General features: G+C 39.3%; 1 protein-coding gene across 1 annotated transcript in view; it reads left to right on the top strand.

The window, feature by feature from the left end:
• The window catches only part of LOC121368961 (CXXC-type zinc finger protein 1-like), a 61,770-nt gene extending 39,715 nt beyond the window's left edge, over positions 1-22,055 (top strand). Inside the window, exons 9-13 of the mRNA XM_041493731.1 lie at positions 2,445-2,652; positions 7,070-7,177; positions 8,130-8,273; positions 14,716-14,868; positions 21,585-22,055. Coding sequence (XP_041349665.1) covers positions 2,445-2,652; positions 7,070-7,177; positions 8,130-8,273; positions 14,716-14,868; positions 21,585-21,731 — 760 coding nt within the window. The 3' untranslated portion in view covers positions 21,732-22,055. The remainder of the gene's footprint in view (positions 1-2,444; positions 2,653-7,069; positions 7,178-8,129; positions 8,274-14,715; positions 14,869-21,584) is intronic.
• The last annotated feature ends 727 nt before the right edge of the window (positions 22,056-22,782 follow it).

The following is a 22,782-nucleotide window of genomic DNA, read 5'->3' as shown; positions in this document are numbered from 1 at the left end:
TGCTCATCTTTCCATTGGTTACGGTCGTATGGTCACTGGGCTTTGGTTGCTCATCTTTCCATTGATTACGGTCGTATGGTCACTGGGCTTTGGTTGCTCATCTTTCCATTGGTTACGGTCGTATGGTCACTGGGCTTTGGTTGCTCATCTTTCCATTGATTACAGTTGTATGGTCACTGGGCTTTGTATTCATCTTTCCATTGGTTACAGTCGTATGGTCACTGGGCTTTGGTCATTCATCTTTCCACTTGATTACGGTTGTATGGTCACTGGGCTTTGGTTGCTCATCTTTCCATTGATTACGGTCGTATGGTCACTGGGCTTTGGTTGCTCATCTTTCCATTGGTTACGGTCGTATGGTCACTGGGCTTTGGTTGCTCATCTTTCCATTGATTAGTTGTATGGTCACTGGGCTTTGTATTCATCTTTCCATTGGTTACAGTCGTATGGTCACTGGGCTTTGGTCATTCATCTTTCCACTTGATTACGGTCGTATGGTCACTGGGCTTTGGTTATTCATCTTTCCACTTGATTATGGTCGTATGGTCACTGGGCTTTGGTTGCTCATCTTTCCACTTGATTACGGTCGTATGGTCACTGGGCTTTGGTTATTCATCTTTCCATTGGTTACAGTCATATGGTCACTGGGCTTTGGTTATTCATCTTTCCATTGGTTACAGTCGTATGGTCACTGGGCTTTGGTCATTCATCTTTCCACTTGATTACGGTCGTATGGTCACTGGGCTTTGGTTGCTCATCTTTCCATTGATTACAGTTGTATGGTCACTGGGCTTTGTATTCATCTTTCCATTGGTTACGGTCGTATGGTCACTGGGCTTTGTATTCATCTTTCCATTGGTTACAGTCATATGGTCACTGGGCTTTGGTTGCTCATCTTTCCATTGATTACGGTCGTATGGTCACTGGGCTTTGGTTATTCATCTTTCCATTGGTTACGGTCGTATGGTCACTGGGCTTTGGTTGCTCATCTTTCCATTGATTACAGTGGTATGGTCACTGGGCTTTGTATTCATCTTTCCATTGGTTACGGTCGTATGGTCACTGGGCTTTGTATTCATCTTTCCATTGGTTACAGTCGTATGGTCACTGGGCTTTGGTTATTCATCTTTCCACTTGGTTACGGTCGTATGGTCACCGGGCTTTGGTTATTCATCTTTCCATTTGGTTACAGTCGTATGGTCACTGGGCTTTGGTTATTCATCTTTCCATTGGTTACAGTCGTATGGTCACTGGGCTTTGGTTATTCATCTTTCCATTGGTTACGGTCGTATGGTCACTGGGCTTTGGTTATTCATCTTTCCACTTGGTTACAGTCACTGGGCTTTGGTTGCTCATCTTTCCATTGGTTACGGTCGTATGGTCACTGGGCTTTGGTTATTCATCTTTCCATTGGTTATGGTCGTATGGTCTCTGGGCTTTGGTTGCTCATCTTTCCATTGGTTACAGTCGTAGGTCACTGGGCTTTGGTTATTCATCTTTCCATTGGTTACGGTCGTATGGCCACTGGCTTTGGTTATTCATCTTTCCATTGATTATGGTCGTATGACCACTGGCTTTGGTTGCTCATCTTTCCATTGGTTACAGTCGTATGGTCACTGGGCTTTGGTTATTTATCATTCCACTTGGTTACAGTCGTATGGTCACTGGGCTTTGGTTGCTCATCTTTCCATTGGTTACGGTCGTATGGCTTTGGTTATTCATCTTTCCACTTGGGTACGGTTGTATGATCACTGGGCTTTTGTTATTCATCTTTCTATTGGTTATGGTCGTATGGTCACTGGGTTTTGGTTATTCATCTTTCCATTGGTTACGGTCGTATGGTCACTGGGCTTTGGTTGCTCATCTTTCCATTGGTTATGGTCGTATGGTCACTGGGTTTTGGTTATTCATCTTTCCATTGGTTACGGTCGGATGGTCACTGGGCTTTGGTTATTCATCTTTCCACTTGGTTACTGACGTATGGTCACTGGGCTTTGGTTGCTCATCTTTCCATTGGTTACGGTCGTATGGTCACTGGGCTTTGGTTGCTCATCTTTCCATTGATTACGGTCGTATGGCCACTGGCTTTGGTTGCTCATCTTTCCATTGGTTACAGTCGTATGGTCACTGGGCTTTGGTTGCTCATCTTTCCATTTGGTTACCAGTCGTATGGCCACTGGCTTTGATTGCTCATCTTTCCATTTGGTTACCAGTCGTATGGCCACTGGCTTTGGTTGCTCATTTTTCCATTTGGTTACAGTCGTATGGTCACTGGGCTGTCAGTTTGCTAGCAGTTACTATATCAAATGTTGTTGAACACCAAAATGTACTACGATGTTGGTAAAGAAATATTTCGTACCTCTCTCTGTCTTGATAAAGATTTGAAATAAGACATCAATTAGCCGTGGTTGTTAAGGCGACACTTGTTTGGTTTGTGTTTGCAGTCGTATCTATGAGATCTTGCCTAGTCGGATCCAGCAGTGGCAGAGCAGCCCGTGTGTGGCGGAGGAGGGCAACAAGAAGGTACTGGAGAAGATTCGCCGCCAGCAGATGGACGCGCGGATCCAGCTGGGGGAACTCGATAAGCGGCACCAGGCCCTCGACGCTCTCATAGAGCGGGCCAAGCACGCCACCGTCGACCCCGAGCAACTGGTAATCAATATTTTATACATTCATAGAATGGGCCAAGCACGCCACCGTCGACCCCAAGCAACTGGTAATCAATATGTTATACATTCATAGAACGGGCCAAGCATGCCACCGTCGACCCCAAGCAACTGGTAATCAATATTTTATACACTCTTAGAGCACCATACACACCACCGTCGACCCCAAGCAGCTGGTAATCAATATTTTATACACTCTTAGAGCACCATACACACCCACCGTCGACCCCAAGCAACTGGTAATCAATATTTTATACACTCTTAGAGCACCATACACACCCACTGTCGACCCTCAAGCAGCTGGTAATCAATATTTTATACACTCTTAGAGCACCATACACACCACCGTCGACCCCAAGCAACTGGTAATCAATATTTTATACACTCATAGAGCACCATACACACCACCGTCGACCACGAGCAGCTGGTAATCAATATTTTATACACTCATAGAGCACCATACACCCCTACCATTGACCCCAAGCAACTGGTAATCAATATTTTATACACTCATAGAGCACCATACACACCACCATTGACCCCGACCAGCTGGTAATCAATATTTGATACACTCATAGAGCACCATACACACCACCGTCGACCCCGAGCAACTGGTAATCAATATTTTATATACTCATAGAGCACCATACACCCCCACCGTTGACCCCAAGCAACTGGTAATCAATATTTTATACACTCATAGAGCACCATACACACAACCGTCGACCCCGAGCAACTGGTAATCAATATTTTATATACTCATAGAGCACCATACACCCCCACCGTTGACCCAAAGCAACTGGTAATCAATATTTTATACACTCATAGAGCGGGCCAAGCACACCACCGTCGACCCCGAGCAACTGGTAATCAATATTTTATATACTCATAGAGCACCATACACCCCCACCGTCGACCCCAAGCAACTGGTAATCAATATTTTATACAATCATAGAGCACCATACACACCACCGTCGACCCCGAGCAACTGGTAATTAATATTTTATACACTCATAGAGCACCATACACACCACCGTCGACCCCGAGAAACTGGTAATCAATATTTTATACACTCATAGAGCACCAAACACGCCACCGTCGACCCCAAGCAACTGGTAATCAATATTTTATACACTCATAGAGCACCATACACACCACCGTCGACCCCGAGCAACTGGTAATCAATATTTTATATACTCATAGAGCACCATACACCCCCACCGTCGACCCCAAGCAACTGGTAATCAATATTTTATACAATCATAGAGCACCATACACACCACCGTCGACCCCGAGCAACTGGTAATTAATATTTTATACACTCATAGAGCACCATACACACCACCGTCGACCCCGACAAACTGGTAATCAATATTTTATACACTCATAGAGCACCAAACATGCCACCGTCGACCCCAAGCAACTGGTAATCAATATTTTATACACTCATAGAGCACCATACACACAACCGTCGACCCCGAGCAACTGGTAATCAATATTTTATACACTCATAGAGCACCATACACCCCCACCGTTGACCCCAAGCAACTGGTAATCAATATTTTATACACTCATAGAGCGGGCCAAGCACACCACCGTCGACCCCAAGCAACTGGTAATCAATATTTTATAGACTCATAGAGCACCATACACACCACCGTCGACCCCGAGCAACTGGTAATCAATATTTTATACACTCATAGAGCACCATACACACCACCGTCGACCCCGAGCAACTGGTAATCAATATTTTATACACTCATAGAGCACCATACACACCACCGTCGACCCCGAGCAACTGGTAATCAATATTTTATACACTCATAGAGCACCATACACACAACCGTCGACCCCGAGCAACTGGTAATCAATATTTTATATACTCGTAGAGCACCATACACCCCCACCGTTGACCCCAAGCAACTGGTAATCAATATTTTATACACTCATAGAGCGGGCCAAGCACACCACCGTCGACCCCGAGCAACTGGTAATCAATATTTTATATACTCATAGAGCACCATACACCCCCACCGTTGACCCCAAGCAACTGGTAATCAATATTTTATACAATCATAGAGCACCATACACACCACCGTCGACCCCAAGCAACTGGTAGTCAATATTTTATACACTCATAGAGCACCATACACACACACCGTCGACCCCGAGCAACAGGTAATCAATATTTTATACACTCATAGAGCACCATACACACCACCGTCGACCCCGAGCAACTGGTAATCAATATTTTATACACTCTTAGAGCACCATACACACCACCGTCGACCCCGAGCAACTGGTAATCAATATTTTATACACTCTTAGAGCACCATACACACCACCGTCGACCCCGAGCAACTGGTAATCAATATTTTATACAATCATAGAGCACCATACACACCACCATCGACCCCAAGCAACTGGTAATCAATATTTTATACTCTTAGAGCACCATACACACCACCGTCGACCCCGAGCAACTGGTAATCAATATTTTATATACTCATAGAGCACCATACACCCCCACCGTCGACCCCAAGCAACTGGTAATCAATATTTTATACACTCATAGAGCACCATACACACCACCGTCGACCCCGAGCAACTGGTAATCAATATTTTATACACTCATAGAGCACCATACACACCACCGTCGACCCCGAGCAGCTGGTAATCAATATTTTATACACTCGTAGAGCACCATACACACCACCGTCAACCCCGAGCAGCTGGTAATCAATATTTTATATAATCATAGAGCACCATACACACCACCATCGACCCCGAGCAGCTGGTAATCAATATGTTATACACTCATAGAGCACCATACACACCACCGTCGACCCCGAGCAACTGGTAATTAATATTTTATACAATCCAAAAAGTGTTGACTGAATACTATTATGTTACAAAAGCAGCAGCTTTTTCTGCGTGCAATTATGATAAATTCACAAAATTTTGGTTAATTTGTCACAATTTATTTAAAACTGTATTTATTTCTTCTCTTCTTTTTGAATTTTTCACTATTAGTATGTCACTATTTGTGAGTTATTCACTGTGATCTGTTGACAGGGTGTTGATACTGATGGTATGTCACTAATTGTGTGTTATTTATGAGATATTCACTGTAATCTGTTGTCAGGGTGCCGATACTAATGGTATGTCACTAATTGTTTGTTATTTGTGAGTTATTCACTGTGATCTGTTGACAGGGTGTTGATACCGATGGTATGTCACTAATTGTGTGTTATTTATGAGATATTCACTGTAATCTGTTGTCATGGTGCCGATACTAATGGTATGTCACTAATTGTTTGTTATTTGTGAGTTATTCACTGTGATCTGTTGACAGGGTGCTGATACTGATGGTATGTCACTAACTGGGTATATATTGTGAGTTAGTCACTGTGATCTGTTGACAGCGTGCTGATACTGATGGTATGTCACTAATTGTGTGTTGTTATTTGTGAGTCATTCACTGTGATTTGTTGTCAGTATGCCAATACCGATAGTGTCACTTATTGTGTGTTATTTGTGAGTTATTCACTGATCTGTTGACAGGTTGCTGATACTAATGGTATGTCACTAATTGTGTGTTGTTATTTGTGAGTTAGTCACTGATCTGTCGACAGGGTGCTGATACTAATGGTATGTCACTAATTGTGTGTTGTTATTTGTGAGTTATTCACTGTGATCTGTTGACAGGTTGCTGATAATAATGGTATGTCACTAATTGTGTGTTGTTATTTGTGAGTTAGTAACTGTGATCTGTTGACAGCGTGCTGATACTGAAGGTACGTCACTAATTGTGTGTTGTTATTTGTGAGTTAGTCACTGATCTGTTGACAGGGTGCTGATACTAATGGTATGTCACTAATTGTGTGTTGTTATTTGTGAGTTAGTCTGTGATTTGTTGACAGGGTGCTGATACCGATGGTAATTCATTAATTGTGTGTTATTTGTGAGTTATTCACTGTGATCTGTTGACAGGGTGCTGATACCGATGGTAATTCACTAATTGTGTGTTGTTATTTGTGAGTTATTCACTGTGATCTGTTGACAGGGTGCTGATACCGATGGTACGTCACTAATTGTGTGTTATTTGTGAATCATTCACTGTGATCTGTTGACAGGGTGCTGATACTGATAGTGTGTCACTAATTGTGTTATTTGTGAGTCATTCACTGTGATCTGTTGACACGGTGCTGATACTGATGGTACGTCACTAATTGTGTTGTTATTTGTGAGCCATTCACTGTGATCTGTTGACAGGGTGCTGATACCGACGATATGTCACCAATTGTGTGTTGTTATTTGTGAGTTATTCACTGTGATCTGTTGACAGGTGCTGATACCGATGACATGTCACTAATTGTGTGTTATTTGTGATCTGTTCACAGGGTGCGGATACCGATGACGACACCGAATTCACAATTTACTGTGTGACGTGTGGTGGCGAGATTAACCAGAGGGGAGCGTTGAAACACATGGAGAAGTGCTATGCCAAGGTAACCCTCCCTGTGGCCATTTAGACGCAGGCCACAATACGCATTGTACAAATCTAAGAATCGATAGCTTCATCTAATCATCTTGTGTTATGTTTTAGTCCCCAATCAGTCCTACCGGAGGGGACTATAAGTTTCATCTCCGTCTTTGTGTCTGTCTGTGTATCTTTCTGTATGTCTGTCTGTCCATCTGTTCGTGTATCTTTCTGTATGTCTGTGTATTTTTCTGTATGTCCGTCTATCTGTCTGTGTATCTTTCTGTATGTCTATCTGTCTGTGTACCTTTCTGTATGTATGTCTGTCCATCTGTCTGTCTGTGTATCTTTTTGTATGTTTGTCCGTCCATCTGTCTGTGTGTATCTTTCTGTATGCCTGTCTATCCATCTGTCTGTGTATCTTTCTGCATGTCTGTCCGTCCATCTATCTGTCTGTTTATCTTTCTGTATGTCTCTCCATCCATTTGTCTGTCTGTGTATCTTTCTGTATATCTGTCCGTCCATCTGTCCCACCTATAGTTTTCCGGACCTTGTTTTTCGCAATGCCTCAGGATAGTGAACTGAAAGTTTGTGTGTAGCTTTATCATGTACTGCTACAGATCATGTTTGATTTTCATGGCAGTTTACCCATTTTATTATGGCCCTTGAACTTAGGAGGTATGAAATTTCTTGGGGCCCAGTAAGGGACGTAATTATATTGCTTTAGCAGTACTCTTAGAATGCTTGTTTAACTAGAAGCTTCTTTTGACAACTTTGTTTGATTTAATTTGTAATACTGCAGTGAGCCCAAATATTTTCTTCTGGTAATATTAGCTACTAAACAGAGTGAAGTGGAACAGTTACAGATTGACTCATCCACATATTGGCAAGGACCGGTACAAATAGTGTTTTTGTTTTGGGAATGTTTTCACTGGAACAGTATTTGTCTTAGTGTGTAATGCCTATACTTGCTGTTACAGTTTGAATCGCAGACATCCTTTGGCTCCATATACAAGACTCACATCGAGGGCACTTCCATGTTCTGTGACTTCTACAATGCCCAGCAGAAGACATACTGCAAAAGACTAAAGGTTCTGTGTCCAGAGCATACCAAGGAACCCAAGGTAAGACACTGTTTTATACACTGTGTCCAGAACATACCAAGGAACCCAAGGTAAGACAGACTGTTTTATACACTGTGTCCAGAACATACCAAGGAACCCAAGGTAAGACAGACTGTTTTATACACTGTGTCCAGAACATACCAAGGAACCCAAGGTAAGACAGACTGTTTTATTCACTGTGTCCAGAACATACCAAGGAACCCAAGGTAAGACACTGTTTTATACACTGTGTCCAGAACATACCAAGGAACCCAAGGTAAGACAGACTGTTCTATTCACTGTGTCCAGAAGATACCAAGGAGGAACCCAAGGTAAGACACTGTTTTATATACTGTGTCTAGAACATACCAAGGAACCCAAGGTAAGACACTGTTTTATATACTGTGTCCAGAACATACCAAGGAACCCAAGGTAAGACACTGTTTTATACACTGTGTCCAGAACATACCAAGGAACCCAAGGTAAGACAGACTGTTTTATACACTGTTTCTAGAATATACCAAGGAACCCAAGGTGAGACACTGTTTTATACACGGTGTCCAGAACATACCAAGGAACCCAAGGTAAGACAGACTGTTTTATGCACTGTTTCTAGAACTTACCAAGGAACCCAAGGTGAGACACTGTTTTATACATTGTGTCCAGAACATACCAAGGAACCCAAGGTAAGACAGACTGTTTTATACACGGTGTCTAGAACATACCAAGGAACCCAAGGTAAGACACACTATTTTATACACTGTGTCCAGAACATAACAAGGAACCCAAGGTGAGACACTGTTTTATCCTATAACTTACCCATGATATCCATGTCATAAACCCATGTGATAATTTACTTTATTAACCCGGTTAATAATGGTATGCAAATCTGCAAGATCTCTAGGTAATTTGTTGCTGTGGATGGGTCATTTGCTTACAAGCCAACAAGACCATGTGTACCTCAAAGATTTGTTTAAAATGCGTGATGTCAAACTAATCTGTGCTAATCGTGATGACGTCATATTATCGATGGCGGCGACTTTAGTATTGTGATTTACTAAAAAAGTAATTAGAATGTTATTTTAGAAGTGTTATAGGATAAATAGAATTCGCTACTCGTGTTTTTTAATATGTAAAATATCAACCTTGTCTGGTTAATCGGTATTTGTCTCGGCAGAGCCTCGACAAATACCGATTAACATAGACTCAGTTGATATTTTCCATATTAAAAAATACTCGTGACGAATCCTCTATTTATACACTGTGTCCAGAGCATACCAAGGAACCCAAGGTAAGACACTGTTTTATACACTGTGTCTAGAACATACCAAGGAACCCAACGTAAGACACTGTTTTATACACTGTGTCCAGAGCATACCAAGGAACCCAAGGTAAGACACTGTTATATACACTGTGTCCAGAACATACCAAGGAACCCAAGGTAAGACACTGTTATATACACTGTGTCCAGAACATACCAAGGAACCCAACGTAAGACACTGTTATATACACTGTGTCCAGAACATACCAAGGAACCCAAGGTAAGACACTTGTTTTATACACTGTGTCCAGAACATACTAATGAACCCAAGGTAAGACACTGTTTTATACACTGTGTCCAGAACATACCAAGGAACCCAAGGTAAGACACTGTTATATACACTGTGTCCAGAGCATACCAAGGAACCCAACGTAAGACACTGTTTTATACACTGTGTCCAGAACATACCAAGGAACCCGAGGTAAGACACTGTTTTATACACTGTGTCCAGAACATACTAATGAACCCAAGGTAAGACACTGTTTTATACACTTTGTCCAGAGCATACCAAGGAACCCAACGTAAGACACTGTTTTATATACTGTATCCAAAACATACCAAGGAACCCAATGTAAGACACTTGTTTTATACACTGTGTCCAGAACATACCAAGGAACCCAAGGTAAGACAGACTGTTTTATACACTGTGTCCAGAACATACCAAGGAACCCAAGGTAAGACACTGTTTTATACACTGTGTCCAGAACATACCAAGGAACCCAAGGTAAGACAGACTGTTTTATACACTGTGTCCAGAACATACCAAGGAACCCAAGGTAAGACAGACTGTTCTATTCACTGTGTCCAGAAGATACCAAGGAGGAACCCAAGGTAAGACACTGTTTTATGCACTTTGTCCAGAACATACCAAGGAACCCAAGGTAAGACAGACTGTTTTATACACTTTGTCCAGAACATACCAAGGAACCCAAGGTAAGACACTGTTTTATACATTTTGTCCAAGGTAAGACACTGTTTTATACACTTTGTCCAGAACATACCAAGGAACCCAAGGTAAGACAGACTGTTTTATACACTTTGTCCAGAACATACCAAGGAACCCAAGGTAAGACACTGTTTTATACATTTTGTCCAGAACATACCAAGGAACCCAAGGTAAGACACTGTTTTATACACTGTCCAGAGCATACCAAGGAACCCATGGTAAGACAGACTGTTTTATACTCTCAAGGTAAGACACTGTTTTATACACTGTGTCCAGAGAATACCAAGGAACCCAACGTAAGACACTGTTTTATACACTGTGTCCAGAACATACCAAGGAACCCAAGGTGAGACACTGTTTTATATACTGTATCCAAAACATACCAAGGAACCCAATGTAAGACACTTGTTTTATACACTGTGTCCAAAATATACCAAGGAACCCAAGGTAAGACACTGTTTTATACACTTTGTCCAGAACATACCAAGGAACCCAAGGTAAGACACTGTTTTATACACTTTGTCCAGAACATACCAAGGAACCCAAGGTAAGACACTGTTTTATACACTTTGTCCAGAACATACCAAGGAACCCACGGTAAGACACTGTTTTATACACTTTGTCCAGAACATACCAAGGAACCCAAGGTAAGACACTGTTTTATATACTGTGTCCAGAACATACCAAGGAACCCAAGGTAAGACACTGTTTTATACACTGTGTCCAGAATATACCAAGGAACCCAAGGTAAGACACTGTTTTATACACTTTGTACCAAGGAACCCAATGTAAGACACTTGTTTTATACACTGTGTACCAAGGAACCCAAGGTAAGACAGTTTGTTTTATACACTTTGTCCAGAACATACCAAGGAACCCAAGGTAAGACACTGTTTTATACACTTTGTCCAGAACATACCAAGGAACCCAAGGTAAGACACTGTTTTATACACTGTCCAGAGCATACCAAGGAACCCAAGGTAAGACACTGTTTTATACACTGTGTCCAGAGCATACCAAGGAACCCAACGTAAGACACTGTTTTATACACTGTGTCCAGAACATACCAAGGAACCCAAGATGAGACACTGTTTTATATACTGTATCCAAAACATACCAAGGAACCCAATGTAAGACACTTGTTTTATACACTGTGTCCAGAACATACCAAGGAACCCAAGGTAAGACAGACTGTTTTATACACTTTGTCCAGAACATACCAAGGAACCCAAGGTAAGACACTCTTTTATACACTGTCCAGAACATACCAAGGAACCCAAGGTAAGACAGAGTTTTATACACTGTGTCCAGAACATACCAAGCAACCCAAGGTAAGACACTGTTTTATATACTGTGTCCAGAACATACCAAGGAACCCAAGGTAAGACACTGTTTTATACACTGTGTCCAGAATATACCAAGGAACCCAAGGTAAGACACTGTTTTATACACTTTGTACCAAGGAACCCAATGTAAGACACTTGTTTTATACACTGTGTACCAAGGAACCCAAGGTAAGACAGTTTGTTTTATACACTTTGTCCAGAACATACCAAGGAACCCAAGGTAAGACACTGTTTTATACACTGTGTCCAGAACATACCAAGGAACCCAAGGTAAGACAGACTGTTTTATACACTTTGTCCAGAACATACCAAGGAACCCAAGGTAAGACAGAGTTTTATACACTGTGTCCAGAACATACCAAGCAACCCAAGGTAAGACACTGTTTTATATACTGTGTCCAGAACATACCAAGGAACCCAAGGTAAGACACTGTTTTATACACTGTGTCCAGAATATACCAAGGAACCCAAGGTAAGACACTGTTTTATACACTTTGTACCAAGGAACCCAATGTAAGACACTTGTTTTATACACTGTGTACCAAGGAACCCAAGGTAAGACAGTTTGTTTTATACACTTTGTCCAGAACATACCAAGGAACCCAAGGTAAGACACTGTTTTATACACTTTGTCCAGAACATACCAAGGAACCCAAGGTAAGACACTGTTTTATACACTTTGTCCAGAGCATACCAAGGAACCCAAGGTAAGACACTGTTTTATACACTGTGTCCAGAGCATACCAAGGAACCCAACGTAAGACACTGTTTTATACACTGTGTCCAGAACATACCAAGGAACCCAAGACGAGACACTGTTTTATATACTGTATCCAAAACATACCAAGGAACCCAATGTAAGACACTTGTTTTATACACTGTGTCCAGAATATACCAAGGAACCCAAGGTAAGACACTGTTTTATACACTTTATCCAGAACATACCAAGGAACCCAAGGTAAGACAGACTGTTTTATACACTTTGTCCAGAACATACCAAGGAACCCAAGGTAAGACACTGTTTTATACACTTTGTCCAGAACATAGCAAGGAACCCAAGGTAAGACACTGTTTTATACACTTTGTCCAGAACATACCAAGGAACCCAAGGTAAGACACTGTTTTATACACTGTCCAGAACATACCAAGGAACCCAAGGTAAGACAGAGTTTTATACACTGTGTCCAGAACATACCAAGCAACCCAAGGTAAGACACTGTTTTATACACTGTGTCCAGAGCATACCAAGGAACCCAAGGTAAGACAGACTGTTTTATACACTGTGTCCAGAACATACCAAGGAACCCAAGGTAAGACACTGTTTTATACACTGTGTCCAGAGCATACCAAGGAACCCAAGGTAAGACAGACTTGTTTTAAACACTAACGTTTATTGCAAGATGTTTTTTGCAAATACATACCTTAATGAATGTTAACAACGTTTAAATTTCATGAATTACCATTGGCATCTGTAAAAAAAAAAAAACTAAATGGCCAATATTGCCTATATCGATCTGGAAAAACACATCTTATTGTCGGAAAAGCAGTGTTTTCTGAGTAAAGAGGATTACCCACCTTAGGTGGAATTAGACCCCTGAGTAACACTGCATGATTTTTGTTCCGTTTCAGGAGTTAAGTGAATTAGGCCCCTGATAGCACTGACGTTTGTTCCGTTTCAGGAGTTTAGTGAATTAGGCCCCTGATTAGCACTGACGTTTGTTCCGTTTCAGGAGTTAAGTGAATTAGTCCCCTGATAGCACTGACGTTTGTTCCGTTTCAGGAGTTTAGTGAATTAGGTCTCCCAATTAGCACTGACGTTTGTTCCGTTTCAGGAGTTAAGTGAATTAGGCCCCTGATAGCAATGTTGTTTGTTCCGTTTCAGGAGTTTAGTGAATTAGGTCCCCCAATTAGCACTGACGTTTGTTCCGTTTCAGGAGTTTAGTGAATTAGGCCCCTGATTAGCACTGACGTTTGTTCCGTTTCAGGAGTTTAGTGAATTAGGCCCCTGATTAGCACTGACGTTTGTTCCGTTTCAGGAGTTTAGTGAATTAGGCCCCTGATAGCACTGACGTTTGTTCCGTTTCAGGAGTTTAGTGAATTAGGTCCCCCAATTAGCACTGACGTTTGTTCCGTTTCAGGAGTTTAGTGAATTAGGCCCCTGATTAGCACTGACGTTTGTTCCGTTTCAGGAGTTTAGTGAATTAGGCCCCTGATAGCACTGACGTTTGTTCCGTTTCAGGAGTTTAGTGAATTAGGTCCCCCAATTAGCACTGACGTTTGTTCCGTTTCAGGAGTTTAGTGAATTAGGCCCCTGATAGCAATGTTGTTTGTTCCGTTTCAGGAGTTTAGTGAATTAGGTCCCCCAATTAGCACTGACGTTTGTTCCGTTTCAGGAGTTTAGTGAATTAGGCCCCTGATAGCAATGTCGTTTGTTCCGTTTCAGGAGTTTAGTGAATTAGGCCCCTGATAGCACTGACATTTGTTCCGTTTCAGGAGTTTAGTGAATTAGGTCCCCCAATTAGCACTGACGTTTGTTCCGTTTCAGGAGTTTAGTGAATTAGGCCCCTGATTAGCACTGACGTTTGTTCCGTTTCAGGAGTTTAATGAATTAGGTCCCCCAATTAGCACCGACGTTTGTTCCGTTTCAGGAGTTTAGTGAATTAGGCCCCTGATTAGCACTGACGTTTGTTCCATTGCAGTTGTTTAGTGAATTAGGCCCCTGATTAGCAATGACGTTTGTTCCATTGCAGTTGTTTAGTGAATTAGGCCCCTGAAGCAATGACGTTTGTTCCATTGCAGTTGTTTAGTGAATTAGGCCCCTGATTAGCACTGATGTTTGTTCTGTTGCAGGTGAATCCAGATGAAGTTTGTGGTTGTCCGCTCGTTTCCCACGTGTTTGAGGAAACGGGCGAGTTCTGCGCTGCACCCAAACGAAAATGTTCCAAACATTACGTGTGGGAAAAGTTGAGGAGGGCTGAAATTGACATGGAGAGAGTACGACAGGTGTGTTTATGTTTACTAAATGTGTTACATTGACAGTTTCATAATGTATACATATTGAACCAATAAGTTGTGACATATTTGGTCCTTTATTCTTTTGTTTTTGTCCTTAAAAAAAATGTTTTGAAGTGAAACATATTGCCATGTTAAATAGGTTCCTATTTCTAATTACTTGACTTATGGAAACCTCAGAAGGGTTAGACATGTCACCAATAGTAGAGAAACCATGAGGGAAAAGTGGTTACTTGGTGTAACATGGATCCGCGGTAGATTGAGATAGATTTTAATGCAACATGGATCCACTGTAGAGTGATATAGATTTTAATGTAACATGGATCCACGGTAGAGTGAGATAGATTCCAATGTAACATGGATCCACTGTAGAGAGTGTGAGATGTATTTTAATTGAATTAGTTAAGCAGGCATTGAATTTGAGAATTTTGTCCAGAATCACAAACATAATTTAATATAGATATTTTGCAATTCTGTCTTAAAATCTTTCATTTTCAACAAAAAATCTAGGATTCACAGGATCACAGAATCGTGCTAAATTCATAGCATAAGTCAAGACATTAACAATCCTAATATGACCTCAATTTATAGTGTACTGTGATTTCCTGTGCTTGTTTACAGCCAATAGTTGAGTGACTAAAGCAATTACATTAGCAAGGAAATATTGTTGGACCGTTGTATAGTAAAATGCATAAAGAAAATTGTATAGTAATATGTATACTCATAAACCATTAGTTTAGTGAAATGTATACTCTAAGACAAGACAGTTGTATAGTGAAATGTATACTCTAAGACAAGACAGTTGTATAGTGAAATGTATACTCTAAGACAAGACAGGTGTATAGTGAAATGTTTAAGACAAGACAGTTGTATAGTGAAATGTATACTCTAAGACAAGACAGGTGTATAGTGAAATGTATACTCTAAGGCAAGACAGGTGTATAGTGAAATGTATAAGACAAGACAGTTGTATAGTGAAATGTATAAGACAAGACAGTTGTATAGTGAAATGTATCAGACAAGACAGTTGTATAGTGAAATGTATAAGACAAGACAGTTGTATAGTGAAATGTATAAGACAAGACAGTTGTATAGTGAAATGTATAAGACAAGGCAGTTGTATAGTGAAATGTATACTCTAAGGCAAGACAGTTGTATAGTGAAATGTATACTCTAAGACAAGACAGTTGTATAGTGAAATGTATACTCTAAGACAAGACAGTTGTATAGTGAAATGTATAAGACAAGACAGGTGTATAGTGAAATGTGTAAGACAAGACAGGTGTATAGTGAAATGTATAAGACAAGACAGGTGTATAGTGAAATGTATAAGACAAGACAGTTGTATTGTGAAATATATAAGACAAGACAGTTGTATAGTGAAATGTATAAGACAAGACAGTTGTATAGTGAAATATATAAGACAAGACAGTTGTATAGTGAAATGTATAAGACAAGACAGTTGTATAGTGAAATGTATACTCTAAGACAAGACAAGTGTATAGTGAAATGTATAAGACAAGACAGTTGTATAGTGAAATGTATACAGTTGTATAGTGAAATGTATCAGACAAGACAGTTGTATAGTGAAATGTATAAGACAAGACAGTTGTATAGTAAAATGTATACTCTAGACAAGACAGTTGTATAGTGAAATGTATACTCTAAGACAAGACAGTTGTATAGTGAAATGTATACTCTAAGACAAGACAGTGTATACTCTAAGACAAGACAGGTGTATAGTGAAATGTATAAGACAAGACAGGTGTATAGTGAAATGTATAAGACAAGACAGTTGTATTGTATAGTGAAATGTATAAGACAAGACAGTTGTATAGTTGTATAGTGAAATGTATACTCTAAGTATAAGACAAGACAGTTGTATAGTGAAATGTATACTCTAAGACAAGACAGTTGTATAGTGAAATGTATAAGACAAGACAGTTGTATAGTGAAATGTAAAGACAAGACAGTGTATAGTGAAATGTATAAGACAAGACAAGACAGTTGTATAGTGAAATGTATACTCTAAGGCAAGACAGTTGTATAGTGAAATGTATACTCCAAGGCAAGACAGTTGTATAGTGAAATGTATAAGACAAGACAGTTGTATAGTGAAATGTATAAGACAAGACAGTTGTATAGTGAAATGTATAAGACAAGACAGTTGTATAGTGAAATGTAGTGTATAGTGAAATGTATACTCTAAGACAAGACAGTTGTATAGTGAAATGTATATGTCTAAGACAAGACAGTTGTATAGTGAAATGTATAAGACAAGACAGGTGTATAGTGAAATAGACAAGACAGTGTATAGTGAAATGTATACTCTAAGGCAAGACAGTTGTATAGTGAAATGTATACTCCAAGACAGTTGTATAGTGAAATGTATACTCCAAGGCAAGACAGTTGTATAGTGAAATGTATAAGACAAGACAGTTGTATAGTGAAATGTATAAGACAAGACAGTTGTATAGTGAAATGTATAAGACAAGACAGTTGTATAGTGAAATGTGTACTCTAAGACAAGACAGTTGTATAGTGAAATGTATCAGACAAGACAAGACAGGTGTATAGTGAAATGTTTAAGACAAGACAGGTGTATAGTGAAATGTATACTCTAAGGCAAGACAGGTGTATAGTGAAATGTATAAGACAAGACAGTTGTATAGTGAAATGTATAAGACAAGACAGTTGTATAGTGAAATGTATCAGACAAGACAGTTGTATAGTGAAATGTATAAGACAAGACAGTTGTATAGTGAAATGTATAAGACAAGACAGTTGTATAGTGAAATGTATAAGACAAGGCAGTTGTATAGTGAAATGTATACTCTAAGGCAAGACAGTTGTATAGTGAAATGTATACTCTAAGACAAGACAGTTGTATAGTGAAATGTATACTCTAAGACAAGACAGTTGTATAGTGAAATGTATAAGACAAGACAGGTGTATAGTGAAATGTGTAAGACAAGACAGGTGTATAGTGAAATGTATAAGACAAGACAGGTGTATAGTGAAATGTGTAAGACAAGACAGGTGTATAGTGAAATGTATAAGACAAGACAGGTGTATAGTGAAATGTATAAGTGAAATATATAAGACAAGACAGTTGTATAGTGAAATGTATAAGACAAGACAGTTGTATAGTGAAATATATAAGACAAGACAGTTGTATAGTGAAATGTATAAGACAAGACAGTTGTATAGTGAAATGTATACTCTAAGACAAGACAAGTGTATAGTGAAATGTATAAGACAAGACAGTTGTATAGTGAAATGTATAAGACAAGACAGTTGTATAGTGAAATGTATAAGACAAGACAAGACAGTTGTATAGTGAAATGTATACTCTAAGGCAAGACAGTTGTATAGTGAAATGTATACTCCAAGGCAAGACAGTTGTATAGTGAAATGTATAAGACAAGACAGTTGTATAGTGAAATGTATAAGACAAGACAGGTGTATAGTGAAATGTATACTCTAAGACAAGACAGTTGTATAGTGAAATGTATACTCTAAGGCAAGACAGTTGTATAGTGAAATGTATACTCTAAGGCAAGACAGTTGTATAGTGAAATGTATACTCCAAGGCAAGACAGTTGTATAGTGAAATGTATAAGACAAGACAGTTGTATAGTGAAATGTATAAGACAAGACAGTTGTATAGTGAAATGTATAAGACAAGACAGTTGTATAGTGAAATGTGTACTCTAAGACAAGACAGTTGTATAGTGAAATGTATACTCTAAGACAAGACAGTTGTATAGTGAAATGTATACTCTAAGACAAGACAGGTGTATAGTGAAATGTTTAAGACAAGACAGTTGTATAGTGAAATGTATACTCTAAGACAAGACAGGTGTATAGTGAAATGTATACTCTAAGGCAAGACAGGTGTATAGTGAAATGTATAAGACAAGACAGTTGTATAGTGAAATGTATAAGACAAGACAGTTGTATAGTGAAATGTATCAGACAAGACAGTTGTATAGTGAAATGTATAAGACAAGACAGTTGTATAGTGAAATGTATAAGACAAGACAGTTGTATAGTGAAATGTATAAGACAAGGCAGTTGTATAGTGAAATGTATACTCTAAGGCAAGACAGTTGTATAGTGAAATGTATACTCTAAGACAAGACAGTTGTATAGTGAAATGTATACTCTAAGACAAGACAGTTGTATAGTGAAATGTATAAGACAAGACAGGTGTATAGTGAAATGTGTAAGACAAGACAGGTGTATAGTGAAATGTGTAAGACAAGACAGGTGTATAGTGAAATGTATAAGACAAGACAGTTGTATTGTGAAATATATAAGACAAGACAGTTGTATAGTGAAATGTATAAGACGAGACAGTTGTATAGTGAAATATATAAGACAAGACAGTTGTATAGTGAAATGTATAAGACAAGACAGTTGTATAGTGAAATGTATACTCTAAGACAAGACAGTTGTATAGTGAAATGTATAAGACAAGACAGTTGTATAGTGAAATGTATAAGACAAGACAAGACAGTTGTATAGTGAAATGTATACTCTAAGGCAAGACAGGTGTATAGTGAAATGTATACTCTAAGACAAGACAGTTGTATAGTGAAATGTACAAGACAAGACAGTTGTATAGTGAAATGTATACTCTAAGACAAGACAAGTGTATAGTGAAATGTATAAGACAAGACAGTTGTATAGTGAAATGTATAAGACAAGACAGTTGTATAGTGAAATGTATAAGACAAGACAAGACAGTTGTATAGTGAAATGTATACTCTAAGGCAAGACAGTTGTATAGTGAAATGTATACTCCAAGGCAAGACAGTTGTATAGTGAAATGTATAAGACAAGACAGTTGTATAGTGAAATGTATAAGACAAGACAGGTGTATAGTGAAATGTATACTCTAAGACAAGACAGTTGTATAGTGAAATGTATACTCTAAGGCAAGACAGTTGTATAGTGAAATGTATACTCTAAGGCAAGACAGTTGTATAGTGAAATGTATACTCCAAGGCAAGACAGTTGTATAGTGAAATGTATAAGACAAGACAGTTGTATAGTGAAATGTATAAGACAAGACAGTTGTATAGTGAAATGTATAAGACAAGACAGTTGTATAGTGAAATGTGTACTCTAAGACAAGACAGTTGTATAGTGAAATGTATACTCTAAGGCAAGACAGTTGTATAGTGAAATGTATAAGGCAAGACAGGTGTATAGTGAAATGTATAAGACAAGACAGTTGTATAGTGAAATGTATACTCTAAGGCAAGACAGTTGTATAGTGAAATGTATACTCTAAGACAAGACAGTTGTATAGTGAAATGTATACTCTAAGGCAAGACAGGTGTATAGTGAAATGTATACTCTAAGACAAGACAGTTGTATAGTGAAATGTATACTCTAAGGCAAGACAGTTGTATAGTGAAATGTGTAAGACAAGACAGGTGTATAGTGAAATGTATAAGACAAGACAGTTGTATAGTGAAATGTATAAGACAAGACAGTTGTATAGTGAAATGTATAAGACAAGACAGTTGTATAGTGAAATGTATAAGACAAGACAAGATAGTTGTATAGTGAAATGTATACTCTAAGCCAAGACAGGTGTATAGTGAAATGTATACTCTAAGACAAGACAGTTGTATAGTGAAATGTATAAGACAAGACAGTTGTATAGTGAAATGTATAAAACAAGACAGTTGTATAGTGAAATGTATACTCTAAGGCAAGACAGTTGTATAGTGAAATGTATAAGACAAGACAGTTGTATAGTGAAATGTATAAGACAAGACAGTTGTATAGTGAAATGTATACTCTAAGGCAAGACAGTTGTATAGTGAAATGTATACTCTAAGACAAGACAGTTGTATAGTGAAATGTATACTCTAAGGCAAGACAGTTGTATAGTGAAATGTATAAGGCAAGACAGGTGTATAGTGAAATGTATAAGACAAGACAGTTGTATAGTGAAATGTATACTCTAAGGCAAGACAGTTGTATAGTGAAATGTATAAGACAAGACAGTTGTATAGTGAAATGTATAAGACAAGACAGTTGTATAGTGAAATGTATAAGACAAGACAGTTGTATAGTGAAATGTATAAGACAAGACAAGACAGTTGTATAGTGAAATGTATACTCTAAGCCAAGACAGGTGTATAGTGAAATGTATACTCTAAGACAAGACAGTTGTATAGTGAAATGTACAAGACAAGACAGTTGTATAGTGAAATGTATACTCTAAGGCAAGACAGTTGTATAGTGAAATGTATAAGGCAAGACAGGTGTATAGTGAAATGTATAAGACAAGACAGTTGTATAGTGAAATGTATACTCTAAGGCAAGACAGTTGTATAGTGAAATGTATAAGACAAGACAGTTGTATAGTGAAATGTATAAGACAAGACAGTTGTATAGTGAAATGTATAAGACAAGACAAGACAGTTGTATAGTGAAATGTATACTCTAAGCCAAGACAGAGTATACATTTCACTATACACCTAAGACAAGACAGTTGTATAGTGAAATGTACAAGACAAGACAGTTGTATAGTGAAATGTATACTCTAAGACAAGACAGGTGTATAGTGAAGTGTATACTCTAAGACAGACAGTTGTATAGTGAAATATATACTCTTAGACAAGACAGTTGTATTGTGAAATATATAAGACAAGACAGTCATATATTGCTCTCCTATTTTTCAGTGGCTGAGAATTGACGAGTTGTTTGAACAGGAACGGAATATCCGCATGTCCATGTCGAACCGTATGGGAGTTCTTGGTCTGATGCTGCACCAAACCATGGACCACGACCCACTGACGCCCATGATACCTCCACAACAGTCCAGTTAGCATACACTGTATAGACCATAATACCACAACAGTCCAGTTAGCATACACTGTACAGACCATGATACCTCCACAAGTCCAGTTAGCATACACTGTACAGACCATGATACCTCCACAAGTCCAGTTAGCATACTGTACAGACCATGATACCTCCACAAGTCCAGTTAGCATACACTGTACATACCATGATACCTCCACAACAGTCCAGTGGTGTCATGGTAGGCCATCAGTCTACAGGCTGGTAGGTACTGGGTTTGGATCCCAGTCGAGGCATGGGATTTGTAATCCAGATACCGACTCCAAACCCTGAGTGAGTGCTCCGCTAGGCTCAATGGGTAGTGTAAACCACTTGTACTGACCATTGATCCATAACTGGTTCAACAAAGGCCATGGTTTGTACTATCCTGTCTGTGGGAAGCGCAAATAAAAGATCCCTTGCTGCTAATCGGAAGAGTAGCCCATGTAGTGGCGACAGCAGGTTTCCTCTCAAAAATCTGTGTGGTTGTTAACCATATGTCTGACGCCATATAACCGTAAATAAAATGTGTCGAGTGCATCGTTAAATAAAACACTTCTTTATTTCTTTTCCACAACAGTCCAGTTACCATACACTGTACAGATCATGATACCTCCACAACAGTCCAGTTAGCATACACTGTACAGACCATAATACCACAACAGTCCAGTTAGCATACACTGTACAGACCATGATACCTCCACAAGTCCAGTTAGCATACACTGTACAGACCATGATACCACCACAAGTCCAGTTAGCATACACTGTACAGACCATGATACCCCCACAACAGTCCAGTTAGCATACACTGTACATACCATAATACCACAAGTCCAGTTAGCATACACTGTACAGTCCATGATACCTCCACAAGTCCAGTTAGCATACACTGTACAGTCCATGATACCTCCCCAACAGTCCAGTTAGTACACTGTACATACCATGATACCACCCCAACAGTCCAGTTGGCATACACTGTACAGACCATGATACCCCCCCCCCCCCAACAGTCCAGTTAGCATACACTGTACAGACCAT

The sequence above is a fragment of the Gigantopelta aegis genome, chromosome 3 (assembly GCF_016097555.1).
Source record: "Gigantopelta aegis isolate Gae_Host chromosome 3, Gae_host_genome, whole genome shotgun sequence".
Classification (NCBI taxonomy): domain Eukaryota; kingdom Metazoa; phylum Mollusca; class Gastropoda; order Neomphalida; family Peltospiridae; genus Gigantopelta; species Gigantopelta aegis.
The sequence above is the reverse complement of the archived record's forward strand: the minus strand, read 5'-3'. Positions and strand labels throughout refer to the sequence as shown.